The sequence below is a fragment of the Puma concolor genome, chromosome D2 (assembly GCF_028749965.1).
Source record: "Puma concolor isolate L17-30 chromosome D2, mPumCon1.1.hap2, whole genome shotgun sequence".
Classification (NCBI taxonomy): Eukaryota; Metazoa; Chordata; class Mammalia; order Carnivora; family Felidae; genus Puma; species Puma concolor.
Window position 1 is genome coordinate 17,664,203 of NC_141677.1, and position 16,106 is coordinate 17,680,308.

Below are 16,106 nucleotides of genomic sequence, written 5' to 3' on the forward strand. Positions count from 1 at the left end.
AACTTACGTCTACAAGATTAACAGCTGAAACAGATGACTAATGAGAAAAGCGAATCCACATTCTCTGGAAGACAGATCCTGCATGCTGCTGCCACTACAGATATAAAAGGCATATACAGAGGGCGACACGAAGGAAAAAGAACAGAACGTGCGAGGGAAGCACCGAGAGTGGGGAATCCTGGAGGCCGGAGCCGAGCGAGGGCAGGTCAGGGCCAGCAGGACAAAGGTGCCTGAAGCAAATGACGACCTACCAACGCATGGATTAGATTCCCCAACCCTCCGAGGCTTCGACGTGAATTCTGCCACGCTGAAAACTATGCAAAGGCCTTCGCAAAGCTTTGAAACTCGGCATTTTCAGGACCAAGACTGGCCTTGTCGAATCTAATGACTGTTTTGTTTCGGAATCGCGGCTTCCTTAGTTTTACATCACGACTTCTACTGAATTCTTACCCCAAATCCAAATCCAACTAAATCTTCATGATGACTAAACACAAGCGGCAAAACCAGGCCGAAATCATGCGGTGGGAACAGAGAGGGTACTTCAAAGGTCGGGTGGCATACAGTTTTTCTTTTTCTTTTCTTTCCAAAGAAAAATTCCTTTTCTTTCCGAAGAACAAAAATTCAAGACCAAATGCACTGATTGCCTACTTCATAAAGATCTGAGACCTCCTCTGCCTTTCTGACGATGAAAACGGACCAAGTCTTTCATTTTTCAAACACGGGGAAGTCGCTATCTTCAAGACACGGTGACAGGTGAGGAAGGTGTGGGCAGCGCGGAAGGAAAGCACACCCTCAGCCTCTGGGAATGACCCCTCCACAGAGGTTATGAGCCAGCATGTACTGGAACCAAGGACAGGTGAATGCTGAACATCAGGGGAAAGCGGTCTCTTGAAGGAAGTGGCATCTGAGCGGGAGCTCAGATGGAGTTGACAGGTTAACCAAAAGCCACAGGCAACGGGAAGCGCAGGAGACAACGAGGAAAACCACAGAAGCCCCCAGTACAGATCTTCCTTGACTTACGACGGAGTTACATCCCAATAAACCCCTCGTAAGTATATCATGAGCTGAAAATGAAAATACACACAACCTACTGAACATCAGAGCTCGGCACACCCTACCTAAAATGTGCTCAGAACGCTCACAGCAGCCTGCAGGCGGGCAACATCACCTAACACAAAGCCTATTTTACAACACAGTGTTGGCCACCCCACGCAACTTGCTGAAGCCTATACTCAAAGTGAGAATACGGAGGGTTTCAGTGTGTCGGTTGCGGACCCTCGTGATGGAGTGGGTGCCTGGGAGCTGTGCTCACTGCCTCTGCGTGGCATCACAAGAGGGGATCCTACTGCGTATTGCTAGCCCGGGAAAAGATCCAGATTCGAAGTCTGCGATATGGTTTCCGCTGAATGCGTATCGCTTTTGCACCATCGTAAAGCCAAAAAGTCCTAAGTTGAACCGCTGTGAAGTCAGAGATATTCTGTACAAGTTGTGTTAGGGAAGGTCAAGTGCTACAGTTTGGCCAGGGACCATAGTGGTACGGGGTGGGGTTGCAGGGGCGGGGGTGGGGGGTGGAGTTCCACAGTAGAAAGGTCTACAGTGGAGAACCACCAGGACCAGAGCATCAAGGACCTCACGGGCTGTGCCAAGAAGACTGGATGTTCCTCTATAAGCAACGAGAAGCCATTAAAGACTTACGAAGGTGGCAGAGCTCTGGGCAGATAGGACAGCCAAGGGCTGCAATGAAGAGGGACAGGTGGAGCCAGGGAGGCCAGGAGGGGAGAGCCTGTTATTCCAGAGAAAACATGACAAAGGCCTGGACCAGGGCGATGGTGAAATGGAATGGGATATTTATGAAGCAGAACTGGAAAGTCATGGAAGTTAAGTAAAAGAAGGTGGGGAAACTGAAGATAACCTTAATCACTATTAGCATAAAACTTATTGAATCAAGGTGAGGGGCGCCTGGGTGGCTCAGTCAGTTAAGCGTCAGACTCTCGGTTTCAGCTCAGGTCATGATCTCGCAATTCCTGAGTTCAAGCCCCGCATGGGGCTTGCTCTGACAGAGCACAGAGCGGAGCCTGCTTGGGATTCTCTCTCTCTCTGCCTCTGCTCATGCTCGCTCGCTCGCTCGTTCTCCCCCTCTCTCCCTCCCTTAAAATAAACTTAAAAAAAAAAAAACCCAACTTGTTGATTTAAAGCTGAATTGATATTTATAGACATCAGAATAATGGAAGGAAACCAATTTTGATTTCGAACCCGATTAAGGAAGAAGTGTAGAGAAGGTAAAAGGGGTTTTGGATTCAGAGAAATGCAACCTTCAAGATTAGCTCCTACTATTAGTTCCATTACCTAGAAACCGAGGCTAACAACACCCGCCTCATGGCATTGGTAACAATTAAATAGGAAAGCGCACTCGTTCCCAGTTCAGACAAGACAGCCAGTAAGTAGTACGCACTGGGAGCCACCAAGTGCAATCGCCGAGCTGAGCTGACCGGGAAGCTCAGCGGTTTCAGTTACCTGGAGATGGCCCCTCCTGTGACTTCTCGAAGAAGGCGGCAATGGTGAGGAACAAACTCCAGGAGCTTATCATACATGATCTGAAGGCCGTTCGGATCAGACTCAACAATCTGTTCTACAATCACCTATCAAAAGGAGCATCATTTGTTTTAAAGCACCTAAAAGAGAAGTATGAACTATATACTACAGAGGAAAGAACAGAGAAAACCTTAAAAACACAATTCCTCTCTGCCCACCCTCCTCCCCAGCTGACATGCCTTCGAAACAGAAGGTAAAGCACACCTTCACTCAACATCGGCTCCTAGGGTTAGGGGACACAGCTCTGACCCGGGGGAGACACAGGCTGGGTGACAGAGACTGGCCTAGAGCCGAAACACCACACACACTCATCTGCTTCCCGTCTTGAGCTTGAAAGCAAAATATGTGTGTCCTGACAACAGCTCGTACTGCCTTGACGTTGGCCTAGCCGACCACCACCAGATTAGGGAAAGGGTTGGGACAGAACGATGGAAGAAAACACATTTTATTTTACTTTATTATTTTATTTTTTGTGGGAAGGTTGAGAGTCAAGAGGTAAAGAAAGGACAAGCACACAAACTTAAAATACAAACGTGGCCATCGTCCCTTTAATATGCCACTGAAACTTAAAATATTTTCTTAGTTTGGCACATTAGATGCGGCTCAATGAAAAAAGCATACATTAGGAACTACCCTACTTTCACTTACGGATAAAGCAGAACGTAGTTAATCGGTCTTTTTCATCCCCACAGAAATAGCCATGAAATAGAACAGGATACACACAGGGAACTGGCAGATCATTTATTTTTAGTGATCCTAATGAAGTTGAGAGGCTTACTGAAATTAAGCCTTAAATTTCACTTTTACCAACAGGATTCACTGTCCCATTTTAAAAATGGAAGGCTTTCATCCTGAAGTCACAGGGCTTGGAAGCTTTGTACTTACTGGGACAGGAAGAACATTCACACTGACAGGTGACTGCAAGAGGGTCTTCAAACACTGAGGACTGGCTTTATGGCCTCTATCGGTTTGAACCAGACGGAACTGCCATTTTCTAAGCCGGAAATTGTTGAGTGTTGGCAACCTTGTATGATACGACCTATATTCTGGCTCCTCAAAGGCAGGATATACTCCCTGCCTGTAACTTAACTATACCCCGATAGGTGAAGGGTCCTGGACAACCAAGTTCGGGTTTAAGGTACTAATCTGCCCAGAAAAGCCCTTCATCTTTGAACATTCCCTCCTTCCCACTTCCTGGCCTGGCAGACTCCCCCATGGTTTTCAACACTTAGGCCCAATCTATTCTGGGAAGACACCTCCCTCGCGGACTTTCCAAGCTCACGGGGCTGTCCACACACTCCGCCACCAGGCACGTGCTGCGGAGCGGTCATCGGCCTAACTGTTCTACTCCTCTACCCTGGCAGTGCAAAAATGCTTTTTCACAACCTCACTGACGTAGAATTGACACAACTTAAAACTGACCTGCAAATGTTCGGATCCGGACCTTCTCCCTAGGCAAGACCCTCACCCCTATGGTATCAGGATGATCCCTGGGTTATGACATCACTAGAGAATACTGGAGAGCATGCTCGGTTCCTGGCACTCTGACTGTAACCAACGGGGGGACCGAGCTTTTCCTACAACTGAGAGTGCGGTAACTATGAGACTGTACAGAAAGATCTCTGATCTATCCCCCCACAGCCAGTGAAGAATCCAAGTCCGAGTAGATGCTCTAGGAGCGTCTGAACAAAGAAACGAGTGCACACACCTCATCCACGTAGGGTTTCACTAGAACTTGACCGACTAAGGCCTCGGCATCCCGTGTCTTGTCAATTGTGGCGTAGGTCCGTAGGCAGTGCCGTATTATATCAACGTTGGAAGTCTGGAGACCTTCTAAGAGCAGGCCTTCCAGTGACTGCTGTAACATGGCTGTAATGCCGGCTATCCGCTGCAAGCAAAAACAGCTGTAAGGAAAGTTCCAGGTAGACCAATTGCTAAAAATTCAAATATGTATATAACAGACCTCCTATTCTACTAGAATATACGTAAGATTAAAAGATTAACATTTTCTGGAGAGTTAACAGTGATATCTCTTCTCCCCACGATTTCTTTACAAGTAAATCTTTGCTTCATCTAAGAAATGACAAAAAAAGTTATTTTCTTCTTAAGCTACAGAGTAAATCCGACAAATGTGTTTAAACCCAGCCAAGGGCTTTGGGTAAATTAATTCTGACTACCTCGTACAATGTGTCGAGTTACATGAAATTCAGAATTCATTTTACTCGTGTAATTTGGAGAATATGCTTGTGACTTTATGCAAAATCTCTCTAACATGACATGAGAGAAGCAGGGTCCCCAGAAACAAAAACTGAAAGAAAAAATTCAACGTTGGTTTCAAAGTCCTCTACGGCAACAATTATCAGGGGCAATACGAGATTTAACTAAAATCATTCAGCAAATTCCCAAACAGCAAACTGTGAAAATCTAAACCAACACTTACCGGTCTTACTTTGTCCAAAAGAGGCATGCCTTTGCTTTGAACAGCATGAAACTGTAACTGGTTAAATTCTGTGGCAATTCTCTCCAAAATCTGTCCAGTCAAAAGTGGGCTAGTAGAGACAGTTACAGAAATTTAGTTCCCAGAGTTATTTAACTTCCAAGAGACGATATCACCCAATTAGCAACAGGGAGGCTTTAGCACCCACGGTGTCATACCTTTTCTTCGGGTGTTTTCTCCCACAGACCCCTTGTCACAAGGTGAAAGCTAACATACCTTCCGTGCTGTGGATTTTCACTACAAGCTGTAAGCACAGCATGTTCTAGGTGTGGTGGGGAGGTCGTCACGTATAAGCAAGCCACTGACGCTGCCTGGCCCCAGCCACAGGGCCCACACGAGCAGCAGGAGCTTGACCAGGGGAGTGTGGGTGCAACTGTGTGTTTCCACCACATTCCTCAGGCTCTCCCATTCATGAGGTCTTCATCTCTAACCCCCTTCTCTCTCTTGCCCTTTCCCATCATTCATAGATGAATCCTCCTCTTCTCTTCCTGCCTCATTCTCCCTCCTTCCAAAAGACCTCTAATACGTCTCAGGCACCAAATACTGTTGTCCCTTCAATAAAATAAAACTGGCCCTCCAGCAGCAATAAATGAAACACCTCAAAGTAGCTTACTTTAAATTTGCGTGTACCAAAGAGCAGAAAGAGCAATCTACATGCTCCGGGTCCTACCGAGAAAACACGCGTTTGTATTGGCTACCACATGTAATAAATGTACTCCCCCTCCCTCCAAACACATTATAAAGCATCAACATCACTTAAGAGGAAGCTGAATAGTGAAAGATGAAAACCACAAAGGCACTGAAAGTACCTGCTGGGCTTTTCTAAGGCATCCCACATCTGACGAGGCACAAGCAGGCAGTGAGGGGAAAACCCACATCATCAGGAAATACAAAACGCTATATGCAGACCAGCAGTGATCCACCCGGCCCTGTTTCCGCAGCATCCAAATGAGCGTAGAGGGAAAGTGCCCAGCGTGACCAACCCCGAAGCTTAACCTCTAACTTGAATAACCCAGCGTGGACATGTTGTTTACCAATTATCTCAACGTCTCCTGGCCTAGGAAGCATGATCTATTTACTATTCACCAACATGGCTCTGGCTTTCCTTTGTCTACAGCTCAAAGCTGCTGTTCAAAAGGAAAGAAAAAAGCCTCAAAGGTGATTCTGAGCAAGAAAGAGCATAATATCTATTACATTAAAGGCAGAGTTGCCAAAGGAACAGTATTACAGAAACAGAAACCACTGAGGGATTTCTATCAAAGGAACACAGCAGGAACGGGCAAAAACAAAGAAAACTGGAAAGCATGCATCGGAGAAACAGAGAGGCCGAATGAGGATGCGGCTAGAGGGACCGTCAGCAGAGCAAAGCAGCTGAAGATGAGCCGGTTCCACTAGACGGATAGGAACGGACGTTCCACGGGTCTCTGATAAGTGACGAAGGGGTCAGGGGCACAAGAGCAGTGGGCCGAAGAAACACACCCGGCAGGCGGCGACTCCCCATTTTCACGTCTGGATTATGAAAGGAGGCAGAGACGGAGGACCCGAGAACCCCCTTCCTTTGGGATGTCTCCTTTCTTTACTCCATAACGAGAGATGTGGAGCGTGGGGTCTCTGGGGACCCTTCCGAATCTAAAACATTAGTTCCTAAAGCTAAGAAATCCCCCGTGCCTTTTTGGTGGGACCAAGCCTTTGAACTCTAGGTATATTCAGTTTGGCTGTGGGTGGTGCTGCCTCAATGATCCAGTATTCCTCGTGGAAAAACGTTATAGCTATCAGGGTGATTTCAAAAAGACAGCTCACGTTAAACCCAGATTTCCTAAGGGGGAGGGCCTGTGTATGCCAGGTATGGCTGACAGTCCCTCACTGGTTGAGACAACCTTGCATGTGGGGTTGCTGTCAGCCTTACACTCCAGGGGACACAGGGCACCGAAGGACCTGGACTCGGGCTCCCCAAGCCTGCGTTCTTCCCACTGTTCCACAGCGCGTCCCGCTGGTGCCGCCGTGCTCTGACAACTCATTTTCCGAGTCCCTCATCTACCCGGCTGATTGAAAATTCACACTAAGAAGGCGGTAAGTTGCAGCGTAACACAGAGAGCGGTCATCTTTTTCTGATTTCAGAAGCTTTTTCTTCCTCGTTTGTGCATTTCACCTAGACGTGCCCTATACTGTTTCTGTTAACGATATAATGCTGGTGCAAAACACATCAATGGTTAATACTCTGGGCAGGTCTAGAGAAAATCTGAGAAAGATGAAGGCTATACCTTGAAAATCAACAAGGATTTTGCTAGCTCTTTAGGGAAGGGGATTCCAAATGTAAAAACTTTCCACGGGAGGCACACTGCCTCTGACCCCCAGTGTTGGAACTATATGGCCTAGGACCACAAAGGGTTTAAAATGACGTATAATAAACTTTACCATTTCATGCACTCTACTCTCCCGGAGCTTTGTTCGAAAACGCTAAGCTACAGACGTGGATTTTCTCCTTATTCAGAAATAAATTCTAACTAAAACGAAACAAAACAATATTTAAACTGGATGTGAAGTATTAATTTACGTGCTATTTAGTAAAAAAAAATACTTACCTGCTTGCTTCTAGTACAGATGTTTCTTTAGAGCTTTGAGAATTTAAGATTTTTTCAATTTTTTCAACTGATCGAATAACTTGTATAAGCCTCAACACGCACATCTATAAAGATAAAAATTAAGCAAACAAAAAAAGTTATTATAATGTTTAACCTTAATCATCTTGTTTTCCATGCTAAGTGCCAGAAAATATAAAACCAAAAGTCAAGTTTGAATATATAGAGCATCCTATATTTTGAATATTTCTATAAAACACTGAGTTGCCAAGAATGGAAATCTTAATTTTGGCTTTCTGGAACAAGCATATTTCAATATTCTACTGCAAATTAGTAGTAAAAAACACACACACACACACACACACAAACGAAAAACCCCTAGACTTTTGCTTTCTCACGCTCTGTACTCTTATTTCTTCTTTTTCCCATCCTGAATCTCTCTATGGGCAGTCCATTTATTTTCTTATGGCCCTTTCTTCACCTTTTCAGTTTCTGATCGTACTTATCTTCTCGGTTTTCATGCGCATGATACACCTATATGCCCTAGTGTCAATTCATTGAAGGCATTTTATGCTACAAATATTGCCAAGAGGTTGAGGGACGTTATAAGAACTCTTATCCTTAAAAGAACGAAAAATACAAAGTCACCCGTTAAACAAAGAGTACCTGAGAACCCCTCCTGGGAGCTAGACATTCTTCCAGACAGTGGGGACAGCAGTGAATAAAACTAGAAAAATGTCTGCTTTCATGAAGCTTACAGTCTTGTCTAGAAACACACCACATGAATTCTTCGGACAAAAGCTGGGAGAAGATGTAAAGGAGAAATAGACAGTCTCTAAAATAAGCTTCTTTCTCCCCCGTGAGATTTAAGAAAATATGCTAATAAGGGGGCACCTGGGTGGCTCAGTCAGTTAAGCATCTCACGGTTCATGAGTTCGAGCCCCACATCGGGTGAGCACGAGCTTTGGGTAAACTCGAGACCCACTTCGGGTAAGCCCCACTTCTCTCTCTCCCCCTCACTTGCTCCCTCTCTCTCTCAAAAAATACTAAAAATAATAATAATAAAATATGCTAATAAATACATGTACAAAACACTGGATAGAGTCAGAAGTCTGGAATCCCAATTCCAACTCTGCCCTGACATCCTTATGATCATGAATAAAACCAGGGCTGTGAAGAACAGGTGTCGAGGATGAAGGTGTGCCCTTGCTGTGATGAGCACCGGCTGACGTACGGAAGTGCTGAATGACTACATTGTACACCTGAAACTAATATAACCCTGTATGTTGATAACTGGGATTCAAAAACCAATAATAAGAGCTAAAACCAGAGCATAAAGAAAAAAATCAGAAAATAAAATTAAAATCCAGGGCCACTAAACAGTAAAGGCAGTGCACGCAGACGTGTATTTAAAGAAGGGAAACGAAAAAAGAAACAAACATGGCCGAGCCTGAGACAGCAATACTCCGCCTTTTCTAGAACAACTAACCTGCAGTAGAATACAGGGGTGGAGAACATTTACGTGGCTGTTAAACCACCAAGTGCTCCACTGACATCAGTTATTATTATTTCTTGTTCTGGAAAAAGTGAGGGACCTTGAGACCATGTGGGTACCTCTAAAATTCCGTCTTACTATTTCAAGTAGATAACGTGACATTATAATGCGAAATATGCACATGCAAAAGAGCTTTGAAAACAAAGCTGCATAGTACTGACAAGCATGAAGGGACACGAGGAGGGGACACGTCACCGGCACGTAACGTGGGAAATCTACTAAGGGATACCTTTTTCTTCCTGATGTCCTCTTGCTTACACATCCGTTCATCCACTGCCCGAATGCCTTCACTGACAGATGACCTGAGGCTCTTTAAAAGCATAAACAAAGTACGCTGCAGAAACTGTTCTGTAACATGATCAGGTTTATACATTTAATTCAACCTCACAGAACTTAATACCTGCAGACCAGTATTATGCAGACACTGACAATAACACGAAATATCAGACACAAATGTTGTTGAGGGTACTCATGATTTAGGGGCAAAATGACATAAAGCCAGGGTCGCACTGTATATTAACGGCCAGAAGAATAATAATACATATACAGTGAATGTCATGGGTGGTCAGAGTGGAGAATAGGCAGTCTGAAGCAAAGTACAGAAGAGTCTGGAAAAGGGGTGGGACTCAAACCCGGCTCTGAAGCCGTGCATGGGCGGAGAGAGGATCTTCAGAAGACAAGAGGTAAGAAGGTGTAGACGCGTCCACACTCAGGGTCGCAGCCATGCACCCGGGTGCGCTGTTGGCTTCGTTTTGGAGAGAAGTAGAAATGAGGGAGGGGTCGACTCAGGAGGACTTCACTCAGATGAGGGCTTTAGACGGGATTCCACACATTCTGGAGAACCAGAGACTGTTGAAGCACTGACCTATCGTAGGAAATGTTTTGGAAATATTAGGAATCAAGGAGTAAGAACAGAATGGCCAGGAAAAGGGAGAGCTCACAGGTGGAGAAAGAGGGCCGGAAGCTGAGGAATGAAACCAAGTAGAAGACAGGAATTAGAGCCAAAACAAAGGCTCATGGAAACAGCTGGGATAAACTGGACACATCACAAAAATTCTACAGAAAGGTGAATTATTTCACTCAGAAAACATCATGAAATACCTACTAGATGTCAGCTGTCGTGACAGCACATGAGGATACAACAACGAAGACAGAAACGGTCTTATCCGTTAAAGATCTTAGAATCTCTTAGAATCTTAGATCTGGTCTCTGAGTTGGGACCAGAAAGGAAGGTCAGGTCTGTGGCTCATTAGGACAAAAGCAGCTATAAAGACGGCTGTGGAAAAGGAAGGGGATACGGTGCTCGCAGGGACGAGGCAGGACGGGAACCTGTGTGCGAGGCGAGAGCAGTAGTCAGCAGAGCAAATCTACCTTTGGGGAGAGGGGTTTCAGAGAGGGGCGGAAGGCCAAATGAAGGCTGGGCTCGGGGGACACCACGGCTATGGGGCTGGGGGAGGAAGGGGCACACCAAGGAGGAGGCAGGAGAGACACGCGGCAGCAGGCGTGGAATCCAATAGTGGACCACAAAAATCACTCTTCCCTTCCGGGGGAAAGCATCTCAATAAGATTTTGTAACATTCAAACGAGACATAAACAAGGAAGAGTATTAGCTAGCTTGAGGCACGGCTCCAAATTTCCCTCTTCTATGAATTCTTTCCTGCCTACCCCTCCTCTGGGCTTCTCAGCACTGACATTGCTGGGACTCCACGTTTTTTCCAGCTTTATCCATGCACCGGGCCTTCCCTTAGATCATCTTCCACTTCTAGTATCTCCTCAGGTTCCAGGCGCTGTCTTATGGGCTGATGCACGAGGCCACTCAAGCTAGGGGTGACATACCCAGGACAGGACGGTGCAGAGCACCAAGTTCACAACAGTGCATCCAAACAGAGGGGTCGGGGGGGTGGGGGGGGGGGGGCGAGTCAGGGCATTGACACAGACTGGGGGGTGGGGGAGGACAGGACGGCACAGTTTTCTGTTGGAAGTGATGCCCTGAGTTCCCCTCCGCTGTTCACCAGGCGGAGTTCCCATTCCCAACGTCTGGGAGTGGGGAGTTCTATTCCCACAGCAAGGATTTTCTCAGAGAAACATTATTAGATATTACATCTATATCATCCTTCGGTTACATGAAGGATTTCATAGCTGTACATTACTGTCTGGGCAGGGAGGGGATACTTACAAATTAGGAACTGTTCAAATGAGCCATTCAGAAGCTGGAAACCACTTACATGGGAGTCAGGTGGCATTAATAAGTTGAATTTGGAAATATTCTTCCTCTCCCCTGACATTTTAAGGCTGTCTACTCTGAGAATCTGTCTTCTTCAGATCGAACATGTTTTTTAGGTCATAATACCACATGCAAAAATAGAAAATCATTTACAACTTTTCTGAAGGCAAATACAATAATCATGAAACCATGAGAAAACAACCACCGCACCACGAGCTGACAGATGAAAGGAATTCTTCTTGGAGAAGGCAAACGAGGACCACATGCTTTCCAGCAGCTTGTTTTATACTATGTAGGGACTTACCAGAACTTCTTCTCGTAACTGTCCCAAAGGCACAGAAAGCTGATTGAGGGCCTTGTCCATGCCAACCTAAAGGCAAAATCACGTTGGCACACACACATCACAATCAGGAATAACAGCGAAGTATCTTTTAATGATCAAAGCAGTACTAGACTTAAGTTATTTTTTTGGTATGACTGTATTTTGCTGAGTAACTAGTTAAATAACGGAAATGTTACTGTGCCATCAATGTTGTTCATAGAATACGAAAAAAATCTGTTGGTATACATGAAACTATACAAACAAGGGAAGTCCTAATAAATGAAACCTTCAAACAATTTGCCTTTAGATGCCATTTTAAATGAATGTGAAAAATTGTAACGGAAGGGGCACAGCTATCTGTCCGTAATTTATGATACCCAGCCAGTTGATGTGAAAGGCCAATGGGCTATGTCTCTCCTAAGCATCATTATAACCCTTGAGAAAAATCCAAATTAAATAGAACAGAAATCAAATTTTCTGGGTTTCTAATCCCACTGGAACATTTATATTAGGGGTATATTTCCCAAAAGCAAATATGCCTCATTATTTTAATGCTTCTTGAAATCCCCACGGAGCTGCCGACTTTCGGCAGATTTTAAACAAAATGAAATAAGAACAAGGAGACTTTTCTGCAAATATTATGACCCAAGCATTTCTAAACAGCTTTCACAAACACTTGACATGCTCACTACAAATCATTCTTATGTTTTTATAAAACCACGCCTTCTAAATATCAATACTGGCCCACGTCCCCTCAACCTAGCTCTGGCTAACGCATCCACCTGAAAGTAAATTCAACACTTCCTTCAGAATAGTTGGTATCTGCTCTTGCAAATTAGCCTCAACCAAGTAAGACTTCAGGGTAATCACTTAGCAACTACCAAAAACAACGACTCCGATATTCTTATCCTCTGCTGTTGACTTCTTTACTAACGATTTCAAAAAAATAATCAAGCTAGAGCGGCCTGAAATGAATTTAAACACTAAAACCAAACAAATGCACACCAAACAGTTTAGTTATTTTACTCGTGAGCTTAGTAATCTCTTTAGGTTTTTTTTTTTGGTGGGGAGGGGGGTGGCGCAGGGGGAATCGACTTTCTGAAAGCTTTCTTTTAGAAATCTACACTCCACTCTGAAGAATAAATATGGATGAGAGGGCCTTGCGGATTTCAGGCTTACCAAGTTTGTGGACAGGTTGACAAAATCCGCGTAGTCTTTGTTGATGAGCTCCACCATGGCTGTTTTGAGGAGTCGGTAATAGAGTTCCAGGTCACCTCTCAGTTCCTCCAGCTGCACGCGCTTCCGGCAGTCGGACACGAAGTGATCCACATCGAAATCTTCCTGAAAAATCAAACCACAAAGAAAAAACGATCGCCAATGACATCACATTTTACGTATAAAAATCAAATCGGAGACAGAGAGAGAAACGCCATTCTACTCATTTAGAAGGGGCTCTGCGACTGCGCAGGGGGGGGGGGTGGGGGGGGGAGTGTCTAGGGACACACAGTGACACCAGGGTGCCTGCTCACGTCACAGAGGTGCGGGAAAGGGGGCCCCACCAAAAGCATTCTCTCCTGCTGCCTAAGTTCCACAAGGGATTTTTTTTTTTTTTTATTATACATTTCAGAGGCTCGTCTCAAAACAGAAACAGCCTTTGCTTCTTTATTTTAAATGTAACAAATGCTCAATGGCAAACTTTCAACCAATAAGGAAATAATTAAAGAGTATAAAAAATCATCTGTTCTCTGAAGCTCTACGGATAAGCACTGTTCACGTCGCCCCCCCCCCCCCACTATTTAACATTGTGATTCACATCCTCCCAGACTTGTTGTATTTTGGTCTTTTCTCTTTAAAATGTTAAGTTACTTTTTCAAAAGTGGAGATACAATGGACACATAATCTTTCAGGTGTACAAGATAATGATTTCATGGTTTCATCTACTGTGAAATGATCACCCCAAGACTAGTTAACATCCATCACCACACACACATTTTTTCTTGTGATAAGAACATTTCGGAGTTACTCTTAGCAACCTTCAAATGTACCATATGGTATTTCCTAGAAGTACATGCTGTATATCACATCCCCAAAACTTATCTTACTAACTGGAAGTTTGTACCATTTGACCCCTTCATCCATTCCCTCCCCACACGCCTCCCCACCACCTCTGGCAACCACCAATCGGTTCTCTAGGACTTCATTTTTTGTTTTTGTTTATAGATTCCACACATAAGGGAGATGATACGATATGTGTCTTTCTCTGACTTATTTCACTTAGCATAATATCCTCAAGGTCCATCCATGTTGTTGCAAATGGCAAGACTTCCTTCTTTTTATGGCTGAATACTATTCCACTGTATATACACACATTTTCTTTTTCCATTCACTCGCTGATGGACACTTAAGTTGTTTCCAAGTCTTGGCTGTTGTAAATACTGCAATAAACATGAGGGGCCTGTGAGCGTAAGCCTTGCTGGTCACTGGAGCCACATGACCTAGAGGAATCCCTTAGGTGGTGACTGCAAAACATGGACACCAGATGAGCATTCAAGCTTCTTTTCCGGAGATACCAGTGAGCAGGGGGAGGCAGAGAGACGGCACAAAGGTAACACCTGCCAGTTCCGTCTTTGCAGACTACAGAGTGGGCCCCAGATGAGTGTTAAATTAGATGCCAGCCCGTCAGTGCTCTATGATTAGCAAATGGGCCTCTTTTACAGAAAATCTGAACCTTTTCCAATCGGCTACTTCTGTGCTGAGTCCTAGAGTTGGGGGACTCCACTCACGTGACTGCTTTAAGAACTGTTTCTCTGTTCCCCACAGCCTTGTGGGTCTCACGGATGCAAGCCTTGTTGGCTTTCAAAGCTAGATGTTCTGGGGGCTTGTGTCTGAAGTGCAGGTCTTAAAAGTTGGGGTGCTGGATGTGGGGTTCAAACCATTGCTCCTAGGGGCAAAGTCTGGATTGTGAGCTCCCTCCCAATTGTGGGTCACTGTGCCAGGGGTGGGATTTATGGCAAGACTGCATCTCACTTCAGCGTAGGTTGTTTCTTTATTCACCTAATGTGTAGGAGTCACTCAGCTAGTTTTGGGTACTTTTCAGAGGAAACTGTTCCATATGTAGCTGTGGGTTCAGGGTATCCGTGGGAGGAGAGGAGTTCAAGATCCTCCTACACCGCCATCTTGAACTGAAACCCAGACCTTCTTTATGTGTCTACACACACACACACACACACACACACACACACACACACACACACACAAACACACACGGCAGCTTAATATTCATGTTCTTCTCAACTGTTATTTCCCATTTAAAAATGTAACTTCAATGTCTTTTCATAAAACGTATACATTTGTATTAATATTTTACATGGATGTTAAGTGTTCCATTGAACAGATGTTCAGAATCTTTCATAATCAATTTCCAAGTACTGGTCTCACAGACTAGTTACACTCTTGTTTCCCCTTTATTACATTTCGGTGCCCCTGGCATAAATGTTAACATAAATGCTAAGAACCATATGCACCATTCCTTAAGAGTTACTTGTTTCAACTGACTTTCTTAATCAGCCAAACACCTACCCTGATAGTGTCAGAGAAGAGCAATTCATACTAAACCATAATTTCACAGCCATCTACTGAAAAACCACCTGCTTCTTAAACTGGGGCCAGAATCAGCCTGGACTTTTGCCTCTTGAGACCTCAGACAACACCTTACGTTCATGGCTATGAAGTACATCAGAGAAGGAATGCAGAGGCAGAACTCAGCTCAGAATCCTGGCCGTGCTACTAACCAGCTGTATGCCTTTAGGTAGATCATTTTTCCTGCCTCATTACGTATTCTCTGAAGTTCTGAACTTGACGATGGCATTCTAAATCATGTAACTCAGACCCTTGAACAAATGCTACTAGGTAGCATCAGTTCTCAACCTTCCATTTATGTATTTGTTCTCAGATAAACAAATGTTGCTCAACACAAGACTAAATCACTTCCCAGTAATCTGTGAATACTGAATTAGGCAGCTTTTGCTGTGACAACAAGCCCAAACTCACAGCGGCATTGAGCAACAGACACACTTCACTTACCAGGAACGGTTTTACTCTATAGTGTAAATCTGCTAAACATTTAAAAGGAAGACTTTGCGACCCATAGACTTATGGTCAATTGATTTTTCAAAGGATGCCAAGACCAATGGCTGGGGGAAGAAACAGTCTTTTCAAGTGCCCACTGCAGGAACAATATCTACACACAAAAGAATGAATTTGGAACACCAACCTCACACATGCACAAAAAAGTAACTCAAAGTGGATCAAAAGCTTAAATAAAAGAGCAAAGACTA

At 44.5% G+C, this 16,106-nt stretch overlaps 1 protein-coding gene across 3 annotated transcripts in view; it reads right to left on the minus strand.

The window, feature by feature from the left end:
• Positions 1-16,106, minus strand: part of COG2 (component of oligomeric golgi complex 2) — a 46,550-nt gene that overhangs the window by 20,426 nt on the left and 10,018 nt on the right. For all 3 annotated transcript variants that reach the window (XM_086679703.1, XM_086679702.1, XM_086679701.1), the window contains exons 2-8: positions 12,949-13,110; positions 11,752-11,817; positions 9,453-9,533; positions 7,672-7,775; positions 5,033-5,141; positions 4,301-4,480; positions 2,515-2,639 (exon numbers count right to left, since the gene is read on the minus strand). In XM_086679703.1, the coding sequence (XP_086535829.1) occupies positions 2,515-2,639; positions 4,301-4,480; positions 5,033-5,141; positions 7,672-7,775; positions 9,453-9,533; positions 11,752-11,817; positions 12,949-13,110 (827 nt within the window). The remainder of the gene's footprint in view (positions 1-2,514; positions 2,640-4,300; positions 4,481-5,032; positions 5,142-7,671; positions 7,776-9,452; positions 9,534-11,751; positions 11,818-12,948; positions 13,111-16,106) is intronic.